Genomic DNA, 25,504 nt, shown 5'->3' on the forward strand with positions numbered 1-25,504 from the left:
TTTTTGGAGAGAAGATGTTTGCATGGCATTGCGATGTATTCCATCTGAAAATAGTTCAGAATATTTGTCTACATGTATATGTGCTACCAATAATTACGCAAGAAAATGATATTGTACATACATCAGTGATATAATAAATAATGATTTAATCGACATCTGGGTTTCTCTAACGGTAGAGAAGTGGACATTTATCTCCCTCTTACAGGGAGTGTGTGTGCTTGCGTGGTCCTTTAACCCTTAGGAGCTGTGCGTCCAATATAGTGACCAGCCAGTATTGTGGTCATGACCTGACATATATTATAAATTGTATGTTAACTTATATATAAAATACGTTGCTATTGTTTAATTTTATATAACATTAAGGACATTGTACTTGATTAAAACAATAAAAAAGTTTTTTTTTTTGCAATGTTTTTTTATTTTCCTTAAAAAAGGAGCAAAATCATTTCAACTGCAGTCAACTGAAACCCCGTCAGCTTCCATGTGTACCATTACCCTTAGTGGTTAACCCTTAGAAGCCGGAAGACTTATGCCACTATTGCACGCAAATGTCTAACTCTTAACCAGGGGTTCGTATACCTGCATAATCGGATAAATTCGTGTTGGGTCCATTAGCTGAGTAGTTTAAGGCGCACAAGATATGTTCAGCCAGCATATCATGCCTAAGATCGCAGGTTCGCGTCCTGGCCACTGCAGTCAATTGAGCCTGTGGTAAAGGATGGGGAGGGCCCATATAAAGCAATCAGTGTAGTGGTACGCATGGAAGCTGACGAGGTTTCAGTTGATTGCAGTTGAAATGATTTTGTTCCTTTTTAAGAAAAGAAAAAAAAATTACAAAAAAATTGTATTGTTTTAATCAAGTTCAATGTCATTAATGTTATATAAAATTAAATAATATCAACGTATTTTATATATAACATACAATTTATAACATTATATCACGTCATGGCCATAATACTAGCAGGCCACTATAATGGATGTACGGCTCCTAAAGGTTAATTGACTGCTGCTCACATATGATGTTTGAAACTGGTTAGGATAGCTCAGATGGTAGAGTGCCTGGCTACAGGCTGGGAGATTTGATAGGTTGATTGTCTGCTATGTTTAAGCAGTTTCTCTTTTGTTGCAATTTCCAAAATTACCTTGAAGAGCGCATGCCTTCTTATACAGTACCAGTAAGTACGGTATTAGGGGTTTATGTCTGAGAATTAAATGCTGACACTCACTTAATCCTCATGTTGGGGTCACACAAAGAAAGGAGTTCTAACTTGATAGACTGAAAGCAGACCATCTTCACCTTCACTTTTTATGTATGATGATTGAAAGTAAGGAACTCAGGGAAGAATGGAAGGTTTAATTATGAAGGAAAAGCGACTCTTCACTTCTGTGTTTTATTGTTTTCGTCGCACCTATCCTACTTCTATAAAAAAAATATTGGGGAATAAATAGTAGAGTAGTTTTATGGTTTTAGAAGTGTTCGGTGCAAAGTCTGTGTTCTAACCCTCCTTCCTCCGTCACCAGCAATGACATCTCATGTCTGTAATTGAATGCTACATTTTCGTTCTTCATATAATTATTATTTGATGCACAGCTTTCCTACATAGGCCCTGTACCTGTACAGATAAAAGCCTAAGATTGTATCTGTCATCTTACCAAATGTTGCAATTGTTTGTTGCACAGAGTATATGTCAAATGCACTTAATTTTGTTGCATGCCTTTGTTTGAATTGTAAGTAAGTGGTTTGACTATAAGTGATTTATGAATATATAAAATAATATATGTATACTTTTTTATATACAATATAAGCATTCGATTTTTTATGTTTCTTTGTTGTGATTATCTTCAATAGACCCTATAGAATTAAACCGAATTTGTATTTAGTTCCAATATCTATTGCGTTTGATGCTCTTTGGATTGAACTGTCATTGTTTCTCTAAAGAAAAGGAAGTAAATTGAAATTATTGATATCTCGAATCTCCAAATGCATGTAGTCTGATTTCTGTGCTATTCTCGTTCGAAGCATGGTGTTTGTCTTGTACTGTAATGTTGTATCTTGGGATGATTGTTTATTCGCATCTCATAATAAGTAAGTGTTTGTAAAATGTTGTGTTGCACAAAACTATTTCATTTCTTTTGAATGTGTTCATTCTGTAGACTATTATTATCTCTGTAAATACCTCGAAATCAATTAACAGAGAATTGGTTACTACTGATCTCACAGATAGGTATTACTGAAATTTATACTGATTGGTCCACAAAGAATTGTGGCTCAAATTCTGGCTGCCGTTTTGTTCTTGTACATTGAGATAAATATTTTTAGACCTCTTCATTCATTATTATTCTTCACTTATTTAATTGACTTTGTAGTTTGCAAACTGTGAGTTTTAATGCTAATATAGAGAACTATACTCAGCGCATTTCGAACTGGTGGATCAAGATCACGTATAAACGTACAATCCACGCATGAGTGACTGAACTCAAAACTGTGAACTGAAGCCCTGGTAATCCCGGCTGTTCCAGCCAGGGTTGCCAGATTTTAGATATACCAAAGAGGGACATCTTTTATCCATCACATAATACAGCACTTAATTTTATCTTTTAAAAAAAGAATAAAAATTATCCCTCTACATATGTGCAGTTAGTGACTAGTATGAATAGCAATTTTAATAACAGTCAAATTGTAGGTACAGTTTTCCAAGTACAAAACAGTATTTATCTGGCTGTAAGTTACATTATGTTTCTCTGTCGTCTTTCCGAAGGGCTTGTGGCAATAATATGTTATGCAAAATTATTAACTTAATGGTTTAATAGTAGTTCTGTCTGATAGTTTTCCCCAGCTGTTTATTATTAACAATAAAGCACAAATTCCAAAAGATGGATCACGTGTGACAAAATATTTAATTTTCAGTGTTTATTAATTGATTACAATGACATAAAATTTATTGATATCTAAATTGACATTTTATTTTGTGCCTTGGCATACTACTGCTCAAAACCCATCATTTAACATACAGTATACATTTACAGAGTTTATATAGGCCCTACATATTTGAGGCACTCGGAAGCAAAGTGATACAAGTGACATTTTTTAAAAAAGTGAGATAAGTGTATATTCTAAATCTTTAACGTCACTTCTGTTCAGAGAAAAAGTAATATAAGTGCAGTTCCAGTCAGTGCAGCTCCATGTTGGCCTAACTCTTATATTACAATGCATACAGAGTTTTGACTGAGAGGCAAACTAATACAAGTGCGTTGTTTGCATAGTGTTGTTGCGTTTCTTTTGTTTATGACTAATTCATTTGCCATAATGGCGAGAGGTAATATGTTACATATTCGAAACATCTTTGTGGAAGGCCTGCACACATTGAGCTGGACCAACTGTACAATAAGGATAACTTTTACTAAGTGGAGCAACTTGCAATAGCTAAAGAAATTCATCCCACCCATACACTACTCTTTATTTGATGACATGAAGTATGAGGATGCGCCTATAATAAGGACTGCAGGACGTGGAAGAGTGCATGGAAGATAAAGGTCAAGGAATACTCGTGGTAGGAGTCCTACAGATGCACTTCATGACAGAAACATAGATGTTGCAGCAGAGAGAGATGTGACTTCTTCAGATGAGGCTAGTGACGTAATGGACAGCGACTAAGGCTGAATTTCATTTAAAATTAAAAATTTTCTTAACCTTCTTCTTTCGGATTACTAAAAACCACATCAACTGTTGCCCTAGAAATTGAATGTAATATTCAACCAATCAGACACTATGTATTAAAAAGGATCTAAAAGTACATTTAAAATTGCATGTCTCATCCAGATCTCAGATGTTCTTCAAACTGACAGATAATATCCTGTGTAATTTCTACAAAATAAACAAAGAAGAAATATCAGTCTATATCACAGATACACTCATTGTTAAAATTCCAGTTGTGAACGAAATTTCTCTATGGAAATGGGTAATTCCAGAACATAGCATACAAATTCCAGGAAATCATTCCAAAAATAATCCTCCATACAGTCTTAAGTTAGATGCCATGTAGCTAATCTGCAGCACATATATGGATCACCTTCAAATTGATACAGATGGATCTCTAAATCTTGATGATGGGACATCAGGAGCAGGGTATTATATTCCAAAATATCAAGAAAGTTACTTCATACCATGTTCATCCTCCTCCAGTCTTGACACTGAACAGCTAACTATTGATGCTGCTCTTCAGTGTGTTACTCAAATTTCTGAAAAGTCTATTTGCATACTTACCAACTCCAAGGGCTATATTTAATATAATCAAGCATGTACCAAATCTATACACACATAGAATTATTCCAATTCAGAACTAAGTAAAACTAAAAAACTCCAAAAAGAAATAACATTTCAATGGATACCTAGTCACTGTGGTATACCTGGAAACGAGAAAGTCAGTAACCTTGTGAAATAGGCAACATATTTGCAACCAAGACCTCTTCAAGTGATATCTCTATCCAATGCCTTTGCTTCAGTAAAGTCTCATTTTATAAACTTATGGATCAACAACTGGTTCTCTTCTGAAAAGGAAAAATTTTACAGTCCGTTCAAAAGAAACCAAATGACCTGGAAATGTACAAAAACTTGCCCAGATATGTTCAAATATTTTTAACAAGAGCCAGAACAGGTCACATTGTCACACAATTGTACCTACACCAATTTCACATTTCTGATAATCCTACTTGTTTGTGGTGTAATAATCATGATGAAGATCTGGAACACATTCTTCTATACTGTCCATCCATAAACCACAAAAGAAATTAAAATCATCAGTACCAGTTGCAGAAGACACAGACAGCCCTGCAGTGTATGTTGACTACACCCCAACTCTGGCTACTAGCAACAGGCATCTATAATGAACACCGATCAAAATACCCCTCATCTCTCATGAAAAACAAAAACTGAATAGACTATAGTGGACTTTATGTTGTCAGCAAACGGCTGGATACATTAAGAAGATTGATTGAGTGATTCTTTCGGTTATACAGACACATTTTGTGTTATAATATGATAATCAGAAAGCTCAAATGCTGTTAAGACAGGAATATTTCAATGTTGTAAGCAATGTTCTTGTTCTTGTTTTAAATAATATACAAATACTGAAAACCGTTGCACTTATATTACTTCTTCACAAAAATATTTTCGTGAAAAAATAATACAAGTGACTTTAGGACCCTATTTTATCTAAACTGTTTTAGAATAGATAATTTCTATTTAGAAGTTAAAAAATATAGGTACCAACATATACAACTGTAAATTTACAGTAACATAGTCCTGTAACAGATTTTTTAATTTCCTTTTCAACTTCAAAGTCATTTATCTCAAAACTTACTACATGTCACTTGTATCACTTTGCTTCTGAGTGCCTCATTTATCACTGGAGTTTAACATTTTCAACAAGCTTTTTTCCATTCCCTCTGCCACGCATTTCTGGTGAACGTCTCTTTTTAAATGTTTAGAAATATCATATTTACCACTGAATTCACTGCTACAAACCTTACATTTGCCAAAATAGTCGTTTTTTTCCAATGTTAAAAAACAAAAATTTTAAATGTAATTTAATTATTTAGGCCTAGAAGAAAATAGTTACTAGGTAACCATAAGATCATACAAGTAATGTTAATTTTCTAAAGGAGGGACTTTTTGCGTCCCGCCTTGAATCGAAGCGGGACTCGGGATTTTTATATGAAAATTGGGACATGTCCTGCCAAATCGGGACATCTGGCAACCCTGGTTCCAGCTGACTTTAGTTGAGAATGAACGAGGAATGGGGTAAGCATGCGTAGCAATTGCAGTCGATTGCTTGACCTTGATCCAGCAATTCAAAATGCACTTTCAATAGTAGTAGTATTAGTAGTAAAACTTATAACAATCAAAAGGCGTGCGAGCATGGTGTCGACCATACCACCTCATTTTAGTGCCAACTGTGGTCATGATGGCATGGTGCTCTACTTTCATTCCCCTCATATGCCTTTATGTATTATGTGTAATGAGGATACTTTTACTACTGCTGCTGCTGCTGACCAGGTGATAATGGATTTTCACAATGTTCCATTTGAAATTAGAAACCTCTCTATAAATTTCTACATCTGGAGAATGAATTTTCAAAATAATCGCTTGACACTCATTTAAGTGTCATATCTCCATTGCCATAGTGAAGAAGAAAATGTTTAAGGCCACAAATGCTTATGCATTACCCTCAAAATCAGGGAAGCTTATGAAAACTCACCTCTTCAAGTTATTTCAAGAAGTATACTTCCCATCTGTCAGTGATCATTGCATTTTTTGGTAGACTTGTGGGCCAGTTACCGAGGTAGACAGGCTATAGAAAGAATAACTTCAGAAGGTAAAATGGTGGAAGTGTTAACAATTCCAAAGCACACGACTTTGATTGATCAGCCTCGTGATGTTCATGGCTTTAGGCCTTGGTAAAATTTCATTCGGAAGTTTTCTGATAGTGTTTTGTTACTTGACACGAATATTATATTGCATCAGAGAGATAATGTGATAACATTGCAGTCCTTAATACATAATCGGCTTTCATCTCCTAGACATATGAATATGTTTAAATATGGCTGGCATAAAGATGGGTACCTTGAAAAGAAACCCGATAAATTTGTCACTTCTGTATAATTCTTTTTTCACATTTATGTACAGAACTGCTCTAAAACTGACTGCAAGGAACTTATTTTTCTGAAATGTTCTTGGTGCAAAGTTCCACTGTGTTTTGAGCATTTTTACAATGATTTCCAGTACTGTGATCAATACAGTGAATAATTTCAGGTATGCTTACATTTCTTTCTCATTTCTTCATAGACTATTCTTTAGTCAATATCATGAATATTATTTACCTGGTATGTCATTTTCATAACTTAGCCTATATTATTTGAGGAGATTTGACAGTACGGTATGCAGCTGAATGAGAATTTTGCCTGATATGTCTAGCACATAGCACTGTTTGCATTAGCTGTTATAGCTCTGGATTGAAGAATTTAAAAAAGTCATATCTCGAAAACTAGGCTTTCTCTGGATGTAGAAATTTATAGGGAGATTCTTTATTTCAAATGGAACGTATGGGGGAAAAAATCGTTGTTAAAATCCATTATCACTTGGTGAGCTTTCTTTGTAAGTACTGTATACATCATATCTGTGACTTTATTTCAACATAGACACTCCTGATTTTCTCAGTAAATAACATTATGCAATAAGAGTCTCCATTGCACTGGATGATGATGAATTATGGGGAGGGCACCTTCGAATGATGACATGAAAGACTGAGTACCACTGTAAATTCCTTGTCTGTTAGAAATTGAACTTGATCTCATTTGAAATGTGAGGCCTTTAAGACATGGCAAACTATATTAAGTGGTTCTTATAGAAACAACATTTGGGGATTAAAGCACACCTAAAGTATCAAGAAGGATTTGAAGGAGAAGACGTTCGACCCATTATATTACATAAACGATAATTCTTGTTATTCGTAGGAAAATGTCACTTTCCTCTCCAGGCACAATTTATTGTGAGCATTTCATCACGATGATCACCGTCATCATAATTCTCATTCTCGTTTTCATCAACATTTTGTTGTACTTTCCTTCAGAAATGATGTTGATTTGAAACAGAGAGCCAGTCTTACAAGTTTTACTTCATTAAATTAAATTAAATTCATGATGCTACAGCTGACTGCTGGCCTCACGTCCACATGCCAAAGCAGAGGTGGACGATCAACCAACCAAAATGGAGATACTGTGTGGTTAACACGATGATCTTCCCAGCCGTTATAGCTGGTTTTTGAAACCAGATTTTCGCTACCTAACGTATCTCCCCAAGTGCATCACGATGCGGAGTGGGCACTGGTCCCGTACACTGGCCGAAATTTCATGAGAAAATTTCTTCCCCCATGAGGACTCGAACCAGCGTGCATTCCGTAACGTGAGTCCTAGGCAGGATGCCTTAGACCACGATGCCACGGCACGGGACTTCACTTCATTAACATCTCCAAAAAGACCATGGCAGAATGTAACAAAATCTGAACAAAAAAATTCCCTTTATGAAGCAATGAGGCCTGCTTGTAATGGGTTAGATTTTGTAACACTCATTACTAGTACATAGTATAATGATAAATTTTGTCACTTTTAAGATAGGATTCACAGATGTCCCCGTAAGATACGAGAATGTTCTGTTTTTCGTTAATTCGTTCTCATGTTTCGAAAAAAGACTTCGGGACATGTACTTCTGCTTCCTCTTCTTTTTCTTTTTCTTCTCCTTCTTCTTCTTCTTCTTCTTCTTCTTCTTCTCCTTCTTCTCCTCCTCCTCCTCCTCCTTTTTCTTCTCCTGTTTGAAAATTCCAAAAAGAATTAATATACAGACACTTATTACTCGATCCAACTTGTCTGAGATGTAAATAGGGCAGATGAATCTGCTTCCCATATGCTATGTGATTGCGAAAAACAAGCACATCTAAGATGCCACTCATGGATTTTTTTTTTCCAACACTGAGTAACCTATCACAAGTCTTCTTACACCAGTATTGTCAAATAATCACGGCGACAACAACAAAAACAATAATAATAATAAAAATAATAATAATTAGAGTTAATATAAAATGCATGAATGTAACTAATTATTTAAAATATAACTTAACTGCTGTAAATGGCACTATTTTATATATTCTGCTGTAAATATTATCATATAGCTTCAACCCCTGTTAAATATTAAATGTTGCATTTCCCAATTTTTAAATAATGGTATGAGTATAATGTTTTGCAAGCAGGAAAACTATGTATGTTTATGCTATTTCTTTTGTTTGTGGTTCTGGATCCTAGTGGTCAGCCATAGATGTGGGCCAGATGTCCCAAATTGTGGAATTAGTAGTATACTGTAAATTCTGAACTTGAGTCATTTATATGTTTCAGTTTTATTGTGTTGAAAGTTAAACTGTTTGAAAGTAACTAGATAAATACCATGATTTTTTAAAATTTAACCTTAATGTCCCTTTTTTTCTTTCATTCTTATTTTAGGATTCCTAATTTAAGAGTATTTGCCTTCAATAAAGTAAATTTTTTTTTTGTTTGAAAACATTACATGAATGAAAGATTAAAGGGAATTACTACTATTTTATCAAGAATTGCATGATTGATTAGAATCGTCTGCATTTGTAAGTACTTTGATTTATAAAGTAATAATAAACATATTTTCTTGTTTCAGTTGTAGAACCTATTCCAAAGGTGAAGCCGCCAGTAGTCGAACCACCTAATAAAATTGAGGAGGTAAATTACCAACTTATACTTCGTATGGTAGTTTTATTGAATTATGAAAATTATAATGATTTTATATTTAGCAGATTTCTTCACTATATTTATTATGCAGGTAATAAGTTGATTCACAACAAAGAACATGGTATGGGCTCTCAGGAAATTGAAAAGTGAGTAGGGTGTAAATTCAAAATTTTATACAGTTTCACATAAATCCAGACTGTCCTTAATTATTTCACTTCATTTATCATATTCAATTGATCTTACATCATTATTGTAGTTTTGAGATGTGGAACAAGTCAAAAGTTACATAAAAATATCTAATACAGTACATAATTATTAATACATAGTAAGAATATTAATTTAATTTACAAGCATAAACAGTTCATTAGTTGAGTGAAAGGTGTGAGTATGAAGAAATTTTGTTAATTTTGTTGTAAACTTTTTCTCTTGGTCCTTCAAAGCTTCAAGATAATGTAGACACTGCATTGCAAACTTAAACGTACAGGAAAAATGAACTTTGTTTAGCTATATATAACAGCTGAGGCTAATAGTGGGTAGATGGAGATCTGACTTATATTGTAGATAATATTTTTATATCAGTTAGTTTTATTCTTTGTAAATTGTTTAATTTTTTTATTTGTATATAATGCAGTGTTTTAAAATACGTCTTACATCTAATATCTTAACCCCTGTGACTTGCAGGTTTGTATTATTTTACATACTGTACTTGTTAGAGCCTTGATTGGTACTGATATTTTCTCTGTTCATCTGATTACAATAAAATGAAATTCCATGATTCTGACATGTAGCATCATTCAAAGAACATTTTAAAAATATTTTATTGATTATGTATCTCAAATTATTTGCATTCAGATATATATTTCTATTTCGTCAGTGATATGTAACATTTTGTAATCCTGAACACATCTTCCTCGTCTTACTTCATGAGGATGTGCAAAAGTTATTAAAAATAACTTCTCTTTTCCGATAGAAACTAGGATGTTAAAAAAAAAAGAATCATATGTTCTTATAAGAAGTTGTTAACCTTTGTATATTCTTTAAAAATGCATTTTAAGTTAATATTGTCATATTGGTCACTGCCAGGCACCTGTGGAATCTAACCCTCCATCACAGCCAGGAGGAGGTGACGATTCTGGTCATATGGTTTCACCAACAGAAGACGAGAACGGAGATAACAAAAGTGAGGGTAACGACGTGTACATCATGAACACCAAAACAGAAGAGAGGGCCACGTCTTTCTTTGCACAACCAGGAATACTTGCAGGTATAGTACAGCTCCACATCATTATAACCACTGCACAATTTGCATGCAACTGAAACAACAGCACGAGCATTCTGTGACTATTATTCTTTATTGTTTATCTTGGTTGTACAAAAATGTTTACTTTTAATTTGTTATAAATTTACAAAATCAAATTATATGCTAAGCCCACTAAGCATGAGTTAGCATTTCCATGATGCAACTTCTCATTAATAATTGGGATCGTAAAATATAATTATGTAATAGGAACTTTTCTGGTTCATCAAAATACATTGCATTACCTACAAATTATAAATAAGTTACAGTTATTGTAAATGAAATAATACAATCCACAGACAAGACACTGAAAAATAAAATTATAGTACATAAAACAAACTAAGTTCAGAGACAAATTTACAACCTACTTTCCTACAAAAAGCAGAGTGGAAACTAAATTCACAATCGTCATAGAATTCATGTATATAAACGTGAACTTCAAATGACCTCATTTGTAGAAATAGTTTGTAATATAGTGTGTTCTGTAGCAGCAATAATAATAATAATAATAATAATAATAATAATAATAATAAATTAATTTATAGTTTTCTGCCCAAGGGCAGGTCGGTATTTCACTGCAAACCCAGCATTCTCCAGTCTTTCCTATTTTCTGATATCTTCTCCTGCCGCAAACTCTTATCCCGTTCACTATTCCTTCCAGTACATCCTTCAGTAGGCAGTTTATTCTCAGCCAGTGACCAAACCAATTTATTTTACTCTTTCTGATCAGTTTCAGCATCATTCTTTCTTCAACCACTCTTTTCAGCACCATTTCAATTCTTATGTTATCTATTCATTTCACACACTCCATTCTTCTCCACATTCACATTTCAAATAGTCGCTTCTCTTCACTTCGTCGTAAAGTCCATGTTTCTGTCCCGTACAGTGTCACACTCCACCCAATGCACTTCACTATTCTTTTCCTTAGTTCTTTCTCCAGAGGTTCGCAGAAGATTCTGCTTTTTCTTCTAAAAGCTTCCTTTCCCATTACTATCCTCCTTTTGACTTCCTGGCAGCAGCTCATGTTACTGTTTATAGTGCACTCCAAGTATTGAAGCTGTCCATTTTTTCTACTGCCTCATTTCGAATTCGCACTTTTACCTTCTTTATTTTTCTTCTGATAACTATGGTCATCGTCTTGTTTGCACTTATCTTCATTCCATACTGCTCACAGCTGTCATTTATCTCCAGTGACATATCCCTAGTATTGTCTCCTTTTCTGCTAACAGCGCCATATCATCAGCAAATCCTATGCACTTTATTCTTCTTCCTCCTATTATCACCCCTCCAATATTCTGAAAGCATTTCTTCACTAAATCCTCCAAGTAGATGTTGAACAGGGTAGGTAATAAATAGCATTCTTGTGGTACCCTTCTCCTTATTTCACTTCCTTCTGACATTTTTTCTCCTATTCTGACTTTGATTCGTTGTTTCATATAAAGATTACTGAACAGCCTCCTCTCTTTTCAATTCACACCAATTTTCTTCGGGATCTCCATCAGTTTATTCCAATCCACTACGGTCAAATGTCTTTACTAGGTCCACAAATACTATCTACATTTTGTTATTCTTCTCTAGGTATCTTTCATCGATTGCAGCAGTCCAGTTGCATCTCTCATATCTTTTCTCTTCCTGAAGCCAAACAGCTCTTCTTCCAGCTGCTCTTCTATCTTAGAATATAAATGCCGATTCAGTATTCACAGGAGAATCTTCGTCGAGTGCGATATCAGGCTAATAGTTCTGAACTCATTACATTTCTTCGGTATTGACAGCAACACTGTCTCTGTAAAATCTTCAGACCATTCGCCTTTCTCACTTGACTAACGGGAAAGACAGGCTATGGTGCGACATCACATTCTTAGTCTTAACATGGCCAACATTGAAAAAGTTTATATACAAATGCACGTTTAATATGAATTTAATATAGCAATTCCTTTGTTTTTTAGAACTTTGAACATGTATTTATATTAGACGATTGTCAAGATGGCCATGACTAGACCATGATAATCACGTGACTCCTATTCTTGCCGTAGCCTGTCTTTCTCGTTAGCCATGCTTTCTCATATATTTCGTGCATAATGATAGAATTTCCTTCTTGTCTTCACCCAAGCATTTCACTAATTCATTGGGGATTCCATTAACTCCTGTTGCTTTCCCATTCTTCATTTTTCTAAGCACTAATTAAATTTCTTCCCTTAAAATAGAAAATCCTTTTTCGTCTTCTGATATGGTTGCTTCGTCTTCTATTGCTAAGTCATCTGGACGATTCCCTGTCTCATATACATATTTCATCCATCTGTTCAGTATTCCTTGTTTATTTCTTATTTCATTTCACTTCCGATTTCGTTTCCTATCAACCACATGGATTACCGGTACCTGTTCTTATTTGCGAAGTCCAAAGATTTTACTTTTCGATATATTAAATCATATCTTCCTTTTCTCTCTAGATCCTCTATATTTTTACATTTCTCTTTCATATAGTCTTCCTTCGCCTTATCAATTTCTACTTAATTCGTTGTTTAGTTTCCTGTAGTTTCTTCTACCTTCTTCCTTGTTGATGTTTTTCCATTTTCTCCTTTCCTCCATCTTCTCCAACATTTTTCCTGTGACTCAAGGTTTTTTTCATTTTCACACCTAAGAACAATAATAATAATAATAATAATAATAATAATAATATAAACCGGGAATTATGAATTTTGTGTTACAGATGCCTCCTCGCCAGAAATTAATTTCGTCAAACTTCAAATTCTGGGAAAGTCTCAATCTACCATATGTATCTAAACATAAACTTGAAGTTAAATATAATCTGACACGCACCAATGCCTTTCCCAACATAATTCTTAGGAAATGTTATATTCCATATAATTATCTATAAATATATCTTATTTTATTTGTTGAGATATAATTAGGGCCTACCTTCCGGTGTCTGAATTATTCAAATTCAGCTCTCTTTTCAGTGGTAAATTCAGATGGAGCAACGATTTCAGATTGAAAACAACTTTTCGTATGAATAATATTTCAAGTCTACAAATCTACTGCTGGTTTACAATAAATCTGGTTAATTATTTATCAGTTCTTCTTAGATCTATGAAAGGTCATTGCAGTTATGTATGATATTACAAGAATTCATACAGCCAGTTTATAAATTTTGCCCAGATGATGTGTTTATTTTTTACATTAATCTAATTTAGTGTGTATGCTGCACATACATTGAGAATACACTCCTGTATAGAGAAATACAAAACATTACTTAGAAATATCCAATAGTAACATGATTCTGCCAAGTTTTAGAAGAATCAAAGTTTAAAGGAGACACTTGGACAGATGATATGACGATTTAATTTTTCTACATTTGGTTCTCTCATAAGGAAAGTAGGCTAATTTTAACTTTATATACCGGTACTTTACTCTTATTTGTATACAAACACAATGACAAAAAAGGATTTTATTGATATAAAAATCATTTAATAAAACGCAGTAGATTGTGATAAATTCATATATCAGAAATGTTATAGCAATGAAAATAACATCAATCAACGTAAATGCTGAAGACATGAAACAAGCACGTGGTTAGAAGATGTGAATCTGTGCTACCTGAAAATTGCGCAGTTTTCATGGGTTGCTTCCTTGTGCTTGTGTGAGCAATAATTGTCCATGGTGATGGTTCATGTTGCAGCACATGTATTGTTATTTATAATATGTTGGTTGGTTGTTATTTTCTTTGTCCTGTACACAAGTGTATGTCTTTTATGTCAAAATTTCGTATATATTTTGTGAATTAGAATATAAATTAATTTTAATGATTGGTAATTATATTTTGGGCTTTGTTTTCATGTTCTTGTTGACATGCATATTTTTTTAAGACACATGTTTATCCAAATGGCTACAGCACTGACTTTCCAAACTAAAGATCAGGGTTCAAATCCCAGTAAGTTCAAGTGGAATTTGTGGTAGATAAAGTCAGTATTGGAACATTTTTCTTGGGATGCTTTCATTTTCTGCTATAATTTCACCATTCTCTATCATCACTTCACTGTAACTAACAGAGAAGTGCCCAGTCCTGACATGTTGGTTTGAGTTAGGATTGAGTTGGTCCTGGTGCGCAAAGACTTCATATTGATTCCAGGTACCTAAAATTAAGGATGAAGATACAGGCGATGATGTTGTTAAATAAATCAATGACCAATTGCCTAGGCATTGTCTGCCATTTTTCCTTTGGTGGGTAGAAGAAAAATCACACAACAATTTACTTATCCCCACCTCCCTATAGTGGATCTAGTGGATACTTGACTTGCTTCATTTATTCAAGCATCCCTTTCCAAGTCGTGGTGGAATTTGTGGTGTACAAAGCAAATGTTGCAGAGGATTTTTCTCAGGGTACTCCTGTTTCCCTATATCATTCCACCTACGCTCTCCATCTCCCCTCTCATTTCATCTATTATCTGCAATAATGAAATTAGGCTGGGGTGAAGTCTTGGGGTAGTACAAGTTTCCAACGCTGATATAGGAAGGGCTTGGAGCTCCGGGCTCCTGGGGCTCATCAGGCCTTATTATAGTGGTTGACTGATTCAGGCTGACTGAAAATATGCCACACGTGTGCGATGCAGTTTAACCTTCGTACACTAGGAACCAATGACCTGGCGTGATACACCCATTATAATAAAGTATTTGATATTGCAATTAATGTATTTCGAGATTTTTTTACGAAAATATGTTTCCAAATTCCTGTTATCAAAGAAAGTTTTTTATACTGTGTCTTTGTAGAGCAACTTCAACTTATTCGATGGAATTACTTCATATTAACTATCTACGAATCAATTCGTATGAGAATGTTGTTATTAAATACAATAAAATCCCTTGTATCCAACACCCAAATAGCCTGCAATATCAAAACAGTGGCACTTTTGGCTAGGCCAAAAAAAAAAAAAATAGTCATTCATGTGGAAGAGAAGAGTCTGACGAAAATGTGGATCTTGCAAACGATGAGCAGAGACGATATCTTTCGATTTAACATTTGAACTTACCTGTTTCGAAGAGGTGTTGGATGAATCTAAATACGAAAGTGTGAAATTCTCTGTTCCTGCAGAGCGTAAAAATTTCATTCGAGTGATGGGTAGTATCATGGCTATTACCGCTGAGTGTTGCTGTTGCACAATGGATTCCGCAAAACGCAAGCCAAATGTTCTTACGTTTTAATGATTGAGCTCTACTTCATAATCTTTATAGTTGCGACTTTGGCTACACTTCTCTTCATGTCACATGACTCACATGACCACCATTTAAAATTGTCATAAGGTTACGAAAACTTTTAGTATTTTTTTACGCTGTTATGCATTACTGTATTACAATAATTATGAACTGGTGAATGTATATTACCGTATTCAGTACAAAAAATAAACATTGTACGTATTTCAAAACTTTATTTTTAATTATCTATATAAAATTACAAAATTGCAACATGGAAAAAAATGTTTGTGCAGTACAGTGTGTCACTCAAGAAAGTTGCCAGATACGAAGAATTCTACTGTAATATAATAATTACTAGATAGTTACTGAGTCTTTAATAAAAAAGAGCTAAATGGAAATTCACTCAAAATCAACTGTAACATTTTTTTCATTATTACATTTTATTCTTTACACGAGATCCTGTGATAAATTCAATATTAAGCCGAAGAAGTTCATTATTACCTAGTTATGCATTCAATTGAAACCTTCTTGAAACAAACAAAAAAATATCTTTACGAATTACTTTCAAAAATTAATATAATCCTAGCTGTTAAGGAAAGAGAGAGATATTCTAATTTTCTTTTAAAAATAGTGTCGACATATGCGGTCAATTTGAGATTTCTGTACACAGAAATTTCAATAACCATGGCTGTTATGAAAGTACGAATAAATAAATAAATAAAATATATATATATATATATTTACTGTAGACGAAGTTATAATCTTATTATATATCATAATCCGTATTACTTTCTCGCCATAAATGGTTCAAGAGCCAGATAGAGCCACTGTATATTGTAACTACAACTAAGGAGAAAAAACTGCATTGTATAAAAAAAAAGGGGGGTGCGGGAGATTAAGATACTTGACTTCAGTTATAAATCGTACAATTTAAACGGGTATGTGTAATTAGTATCCACATGTGTTGTAAAAACAAGTACCAGTACTCAGATTACTAAGCAGTTTACCAGTATTTGAAATTGTAGAAATATGGAGAGGTGTTAGTTGTTTATGAGTTTAGAACTCTCTTATTTGGCAAGGGACCAATATCATTGTGAAAGGAAACTTTTCAAGAGGAAATAATTTATGAACAGTTATATTCGAATTGAAATGTGGTCCTTACGCCTGAGTATGAAAAGAATGCAATTACAAACAAGTTTTTCCTAGCTTTTAAATTATTTATGGTGAGAAAGAAATTCTGTCTCCATTTCTTGCTACTTAAGGCTATAGATTCTATGCAAAAGTTCGATCTTTTTCCTTTCTACAGAAGATGAGCACCACAGCCTCAAACAGACTTGTTGTGCTTACCACTCCTTTGTAGGAGAATAGTCATTGTTTTGAGTCCAAATTACCATTTTTCTTGTAGATACCGTGACTCAGTTACAGGGCCGGTTCTGGGTTATTAGATGCCTGCATGCTAGATATAATTGGCCACCCTAAACAGTGCATATCGTAAATACATTTACAGCTTAACCCAACCCATGGAAGCTTATTAGTATGTTTTTTGTGACAGAACCATGTAATTGACAAAGAAAAATTCATAAAAATTTTTACATACAGTATTTATTTGAAGTTTATAAACATAGAGGAAATATAAAAATGTATCAAACAGAAGCAACTGGTAATCAGTATATTAAAACAGTGCTCTTATTGATTTCAGTAACATCCGATAAGTCTAATTTTTCACACAATTCGTTTTCTGTAGCTAACAATCCTACATCATTAAATCTTTCTTGAGTCATTGTTGTTCTTAAATATGTTTTAATAAGTTTGAGTTTTGAAAAACTTCTTTCACCTGATGCTACAATCGCAGGTAATGTGAGACAAATTCTCAAAGCTATAAACAGATTAGGAAATGATGATGTCAAGTTATTTTGTGCAATGTAGGTCAAATTTTTTAATGGATCAGTTTCTGAAACGCCATCATTGTCATTGCTCAGAGTTCTGAATGTTATCAACTCATTGAAGAGCTCAGGACCATCAACATCTTTAAGATTTGCACTTCTTTATTAATTTGAAGGGAAACATCTAAACCAGAATAACATTTTTTAATTTCATCCTCTGTCATTTCTCTTAATTCACAAAGAAATTTTAATATACTATTATAATCATTCAGATTTTCAAATCTTTTCTTGATGCAATTTAATGCAGTGTCAACAGTTATTAGATAAAATTGTATTCTAAACGATTCTTTTGGATTTTTTATTTCTTTATCAGGACTTTCATAATCAAAATGATGAATTTCAGTTCTGCTCTTTACAACTGGAAATTTGGATACTACATTAACTTCTTTGGCTAAAACTTCTGCATGACTAATACGAGGTTCATCCAGGAAGTAAGTTCAAATGGCTGATAAAGAAAACAAAAACATCAATAAGGAAGAAATATTTATTGCACTATTTACAGACATTCACTGGCTACTTCTCAACATAGTCACCACCATTATTGAGGCATTTATCGTACCGGTGCACCAATGTTTGTATGCCCGTGTCATAGGAGTCTGCTGCCAACATCTGGAGCCATGAAGTCATTGCCGTCTGTACCTCAGCAATGTTGTGGAAACGTTTTCCTGCCAGAAAGTGCTTCATGAGATGGAAGAGATGAAGGTCACTTGATGCGCGATCAGGGCTGTAGAGTGGGTGGTCAAAGATCTCCCATCCAAACTGAAGCAACAGATTCCATGTGGTGTTGGCTGTATGGGGTTGTGCATTGTCGTGCAAAAGCGTAATGCCTCTTGTCAGCATTCCACGTCTCTTGTTCTAGTTCGCCCTCCTCAGATTTCGCAATGTCTGACAATACCGCTCAGCATTAACAGTCTCCACTCGCGGTAAAAACTCGCACATGAGGACACACGTCGATCCCAGAAGACAGTGCACATGATTTTTTGACAGAGATTGTCTGCTTGAATTTGATCCTCACAGGTGAACCACCATGCCGCCAATGCATGGATTGTTGTTTTGTTTCTGGTGTGGCATGCGACACCCATGTTTCATCCCCAGTGACAATGTCGAGAAACTCGTCACCTTTCTCTGTGTATCGCTGGAGGAATGTCAATGCTGCGGCCAGGCATTTCATTTTGTGTTCATCTGTCAGCTGCTTTGGCACCCATCTTGCACATACACTCCGAAAACCAAGTCACTGGGAGACGATTTTGTGCAGCAGTGAGCGAGACATCTCGGAGAATTGACCAGAGAGTTCCGAAATTGTTAAGTGCCAGTTCTGCAAAACTGCTTGCCGCACACTTTCCATCAGTTCTGACATCACCAGGGATGGTCGGCCTCTACGGTCTTTGTCGTGCACATTGGTTTGGCCTTCAGTGAATTTCCTGCACCATCGTCTGACCATACTGTCACTCATAATGTCGGGTCCATACACGTTGCACAATTGGTGGTGGATCTCTGCTGGAGATTGCTTCTGAGTGTGCAGAAATCAGATAACTGCACGAATCTCGCAGTTAGTGGGAGACAATATCAGTGCAGCCATATTCTCCTAGCACTGTGCAATAACTACTGCCACCACAAGACTGAAACTGCACTGCATTATTCCCACATACCCTCTCTCTACTGCTACACATGTGCATTCCCATCCAACTAGTCATGCCAGCTCTGGGCACGGTTGGAACTTACTTCCTGGATGAACCTCGTATATGTATTAAATGCTTCATTAAATCTGGCTTCACAAGCTCGCTCAAAACTTTAAGGGATTCATTTAGGACACTAACATTTTGTCTACAACATCAATTTTTGACAGAATATTGTTCCGTATAACAATTGAGCAAATGAACTTGAAAGATGCAACCTGATCTAATAAACACTGAGCTGTGTGCTTTGTTTTCATTTCTCTGGAATTATGAACTATTAAGTCATTTAAACTTTTCAAGATTTCATTTAATTGCATTCTGAGAGGTCGCACTGCTTTTATTCTGCTCTCCCATCTTGTATCACTTACTGACTTTAATGTTAACCTAGTCATATTGCTTTACAGTATATCCCACCTATGAGGGATGCAGAGAAAAATATATACAATTCTTGGATAATGTTGAAAAAACGAACTGTTTCTAATGTTGCTTTGGCAGCATCGTTTACAACTAGATTCAAAGTATGAGGTACACAGGGCACAAAAAGTGATCTAGATTGATATTCTTAATTTTGTTCTGCAGACCATTGTGCTTACCACGCATATTTGCCCCATTATCGTACCCTTGTCCAGGCATAATTTAAATATCTAACTCAAAATCTGGCAAGAGTTCATTTAAGATATAATTGTTGCATAAACCTTACCCTGAAGTGTCTGAAACAGGACAAAATCCAAGAAATAATTCTCAGACTGCAACATCAGAAGTGCCAGTATTTATAATTCTTACTACAAATGATATTTGTTCAGTGTGACTGGCATCTGGCATGCAGTCGAGATTACAGAAAAATAGTTTACTTTCCTTAAACATTCCTTAATTTTTTATTTAATACCACTTGCTAAAACAAACATTATTTCATTTTGAAAAGCATGGCCTAAATAATTAGGCATACGACTTTTAGCAGTTTGAGAATGAGCTATGTCAATGACATGCTGTGAAAAAATGTGATCAAATTTCGCCAACATTTCTATAACCTTTAAAAAATGTCCATTATTATTTTTTTTTTCATATTATTTAACATTTGTACCTCTGAAAGTTAAACACTGCTGTGCTAAGATTCTTTCAATGATGGCTCACCATCTTCTTTTTTCAGATTCAAAATAGCGTTGTTATTCTTTATCAATTGTACAATTATTGTCAAGGCGTGTTTTTAATAAAATTCATACAACTTTTTATAGTTTTGTATATGTTCTGCATCTGTTTAAGCCATGACAAATGAGTGTCTAAATGTCGCCAATCTGAAAACCCCTGATTATCTGTTAATTTGTTTTTCTTCAAAGTGAGCAGCTTGCAACAAAAGCAAAACACACTATTGAATTTTTCTGAATAGATTAACCAAGTTCTTTGAACTTTTTCGCCATTAGGTAAAAGTCTCATAAACTGAGACATGGAAAATGATCTTTCATTGTCATCTTTAGAAAAGTATATTTTTAGGTGTTACAGGTCCCTTCTGAATTATGAGTTCTAATAAACGTTTATTAACAATAGGTGGCCAGATGCTAGGATCCCCTAAATCACATTCTGCCATCAATTCAGCACTATTACTATTACTCGTAAATTATTCTCACAACTTGATGTCGACACTGACCCTTCCTTCCGGCACAATTTCAAACAAACTTCAAACTTCCCATCTGATTTTTCACCTTCCATTTCGATTTCGTTCTTACTGCCTGGAAAAAGTTCCAAACCAATTGATGTTGATGCAGTTGGATCACCTGCATCTAACTTTACGAATTTCAGCATGGAACCTCGTAAACTTTCCTTTTCCTTGTCACTTTCATTCATCCTCTACAGATGCTAAATAACCTAAGATGTTGAGAAAGCGTCATAAAATAACCTACTAAAATAAATAAAAAATTCTTCCTCTTTCGATAATAAGCACCAGAGAGACGATTAGTTTTTCTGCCCGACATCTTCAAAACTATAATAATAATAATAATAATGATGATGATGATGATGATGATAATAATAATTTATTTATTTATTGATATTTATTACTAATAATAATAATAATATATAATAATAATATATTATTATTATTATTATTATTATTATTATTATTATTATTATTATTATTTTCTTATACTGCACAAAATATTTTTCTCCTTTCGAATGAAATAAAATTTTGTAATGACACAAACTTATCTTAAGGTTTTCTGTGCGGATTTCTCTGTACTTGAAGTGTTATCTACGATGAACATACATGAAATGAAAATAAATAAATACATTTATAAATCAATGAAAACACTAAATACATAACTTACCTGTTATATTTTATTCTTAATCAGTTAAGTTTCTCTCCACACTACTCACTATGAGGTACTATCAAATTTTATGTAATGGCTGAAACGTTGAAAACGAACGACAAGAGATTTGGTTGTTGGGTGAATATTCAAACTGTGCACATTTCACAACTTCTGTTTTAAAGCAAATTAAAATGTGATTCTTCTTCTTCTTTTTCTTCTTCCCTTCAAGTATTAAGCCATATGGCCTGTTACGATCTCACAGTTAAATTTTCAATCCAGCGCTTTTTTGGACGACCGAGAGATCTCTCTTATTGTGAGATTTGAAAGCAATTATGAAATTACTGCCCAACGGGCTGGCTGCCCAAAAACCTAGAATTGGTGGGGTTCCCACCTATACAGCATTTCCTCTATGTATGATGTGGTTATATTGCCAATACCCGGTCCCCAGAACCTCATCTGTAAAAGCAGGTTGCACTACGGGCAGGTTGAGGATGGGATTTGGATAGAAGAGGTTATAGAATGCACTTCACTATCCCTTGCAACCCTAAAATGTGATTCAAATGCGCTAAATATAAACATTTATTTATTGTTCCATCAACAGTGGAATCAGAAATAATTGATATCAAGTTAGCGCACATTAGTTAACGTTTTTTCTTTGTAAAATTCGTAAAACACTAAATTATTAATAATTATTTTAAAATTATATATTAAATTTATTCTTTCGGCTGCCCTAGAAAATTGGCCACCTGCATGTACGCATGCACTGCATACTTACTAAAACAGGCCTGCTCAGCTATATGGTACCATTTCGCCACTTAGCCTCAAGGTCCAGCGAAATCCTACTAAAGGTAGAGCATCCTTTCACCCTGAGAGCGTATTATGCCTTCTCAGACTAACACCATCTGTATGCCAGTTACAATATTACAATTTACAGCTCTACCATTCTGGTTAGATGCTATTAAAATGATAATAATGAATATTGAAAATGGAAAGCGAGACTAGAATAATGGAGGGAAACAGAAAAATTCCGAAAAATACCCTCAGGAACCTTGGCTTTGTCCACCACGAATACACTATGCCGTCACTGGGATTTAAATCCTGGTCTACAGCCATCATAAATCAGCGCTCTGCCTTATTAAGCTACTAACATGGCTAACATACGATATATAGTACTTCTCGCCAATCTCTTGAACTCCAGATTTCTTCTTGTGTCATGAAGTTCTAATTTTTTTTATCTTTTTCCATAATGGCCTGGATTGTGTTAGTTTTTGAAAATTAATTTGTGTGGGTATCTTTGAAATTCAAAATTTTTTTTGAGGACGTTCCCAATTTTGTTCTGTTTTATTTCTGTTTGAATTGATATATAAATATTGATTCTGAAAGAAAATTGTCCTAGTGTGGTAGTTCTGAATAAATTGTTGCTGGCAATGTAAATGATTGTTTCAATAGCGGAAACATGAATACAAGAAACAGAATTTTTTACAGCATCACAATACTTTCTTTTTACACTTTGTATGTTCAGAAAGAAGAAAAAATACCTCACTGTTATTAATACCTGCTTTACATTCTCTAAAGCCATCTGTATTCTTCTATCCTCAATAGATGATCATACGGCTTCATTTCGATTTTTTTCGAGCTTCGTAATTTAATTTCATAATTTTTTTATGTGATTCATTTTGGTTGTCGCTGTTCCACCAAAAGTCCATCTCAAGAGTAAGGAGTCTTAGCTGTCACGCTTGTTTAATTCCTTTATTTCCTGTCCTTATATACTAGTAATTTCTGTAGTTTTGTACATAATGGATTTGGTTTGGATTTTCCGTCATGTTTGCAGTGAAAGACCTGCCCTTTGGGCAGAACGCTATGAATGAATGAATTAGTTCAGTTATAGCATATTAGTTTAGATGATTATCCAGATGGTGAAAAAGGTCAAGAGTATGGAAAACAATTATTCCTCGATACAAAATAATTCTCAATGTACTTAAATTTCAACCACTTACCAAAACTTGGATTAGTTTGGAAATAGTGACAAAGAAAAAACTTCGTCCTTCGTCATTTAATGTGCAAAAGTGTAGGCCTATACAATGAAACCTCGATTTTCATTCCCAAATCTTTCATTTTCCCGCATTCATCATTCCGAAATGTATCATTTTCTCGCATTAATCGTTAATTTTCTATGGTTCCTGAACAAGCCTATTTAAACTATGGAAATAAAACCAACATCAGTCGTTCCTCAATTTATTTCCTCCTTCTGTTTGTCTGAATTTTTAGCTCTATTCCAAAGAACATTAATTCCAGTTTTATCGACTTTGGAAAAGAGCAACACCACACCCATAAACTTTAGTACAACCAGTAATAATTATAGGAGTTGATGTCTTTGGAATGTGGTATAGCAAGTTGCATTTTCGACACTATATTGTTAGGTGCATATCTTATCTGCCAAACAATAGGCTTGAAAAATTGCTGTCTGCCTAGTTCATCACGTGTTTTCAATTCTTTATAGTTATTCATATTATTGTTGACCTCACCAGTAGATTTTAATTACATTTTGTCCCACGTAACATTTCCTGTGAAACTAGATTAGACTTTAGGAAAATGACTGTACATTGTAGAAAAGGTGGAGAGAAATCAATTAGAGAAGAATATTGTTGTAGCCAAGCAACTAGAGCTGCAACCATCAACCCTAAATTCTGTTATTACGAAGAAAATAGAAATCAGAGAATAGGTAAATAGGTATGGTATGTCACTCAAGAGGAAGAATATGAGCAAGGAGTCGACCTACAAAGGACTGGAAAATGCCCCCATGATGACCTGTGAGCACATGCATAATCACCTAATTTGGCTATCAGTGTTGGTGAAACCAAGACTATGAGAATAAATATTGAGTATCCAACAGATTTTACTATTGTCAGTGAGCAGCTCGAGGAAGTAGAGTCCTTTATGTACCCAGACAGGCTAGTTTCACCTGAGGGTGGGTCCCAGACAGATGTGACCACAAGAATAACAAGGCAAGAGGAAACTTTGCGTGTGTCTTTACATTATGATGCCCCAATCAGCTGAGCTTTAAGATTAAATTACTCATTTTCACCACTAATGTTAAATCAGCCTGCTTTATAGGCGTGAAACATGGTTGCTATCATCAGATATTAAGAGGACGCTCCAGGCTTTTGCCACCCAATGTTTGTGGAATATTCCGCCTTTTTGGTGGCATAATAATTGGATATGTATAATGCACAACTTCATCAAAGGTGCCACCAACGATCTATGGGTCTGAAGGATCTCGGGAGAGGAAATGGAGATGTCTTGGACACATGTCACATAAGAATGCTGGAAAATTATGCAGGGATGCCCACAAGGAGCCCAAGAAAGGGGACGACCAACAGGAACATGACAATGGTGCTTGAGAGAAGAAATGACAAAAGCCGTTCAAATGCTTATTCAGTGATAGGTAGTTGGTACTGACTGAGGCAATGTGTGTCCCTGGAGCGACACTATAACAAAGCAGTATGCCTGAGCATCAGGCATCCCTATGGACGGGAGAATTCTGCAGGAGAAATTCCTCAAAATAGCTACAACAAACTCCATCAGCTTCAAACGACTGGATCAGTGCCATGGTCTAGTATTTAAGAAATTGTCCTGGGAGAGTACTTCTGTAGTTACTAATGGCATGAACCTCTGGTTCCAAAGGTTTCCGGGGTTGCTCAAGGGGTACAAGGCTTTTTCCTCATCTGCCTGCCAGATCAAACTATGGCATTGAAAGGAAAGATTTACCATGGAGTAAAGTCCTGCATCATGGCT

At 34.7% G+C, this 25,504-nt stretch overlaps 1 protein-coding gene across 2 annotated transcripts in view; it reads left to right on the plus strand.

Annotated features, from left to right (window-relative positions):
- Window positions 1–25,504, plus strand: part of Sdc (Syndecan) — a 44,181-nt gene that overhangs the window by 13,064 nt on the left and 5,613 nt on the right. For both annotated transcript variants that reach the window (XM_069848048.1, XM_069848047.1), the window contains exons 3-4: window positions 9,236–9,297; window positions 10,390–10,570. In XM_069848048.1, coding sequence (XP_069704149.1) covers window positions 10,447–10,570 — 124 coding nt within the window. In that variant the 5' untranslated portion in view covers window positions 9,236–9,297; window positions 10,390–10,446. The remainder of the gene's footprint in view (window positions 1–9,235; window positions 9,298–10,389; window positions 10,571–25,504) is intronic.

This window comes from Periplaneta americana, chromosome 15 (genome assembly GCF_040183065.1).
Source record: "Periplaneta americana isolate PAMFEO1 chromosome 15, P.americana_PAMFEO1_priV1, whole genome shotgun sequence".
Taxonomy (NCBI): Eukaryota; Metazoa; Arthropoda; class Insecta; order Blattodea; family Blattidae; genus Periplaneta; species Periplaneta americana.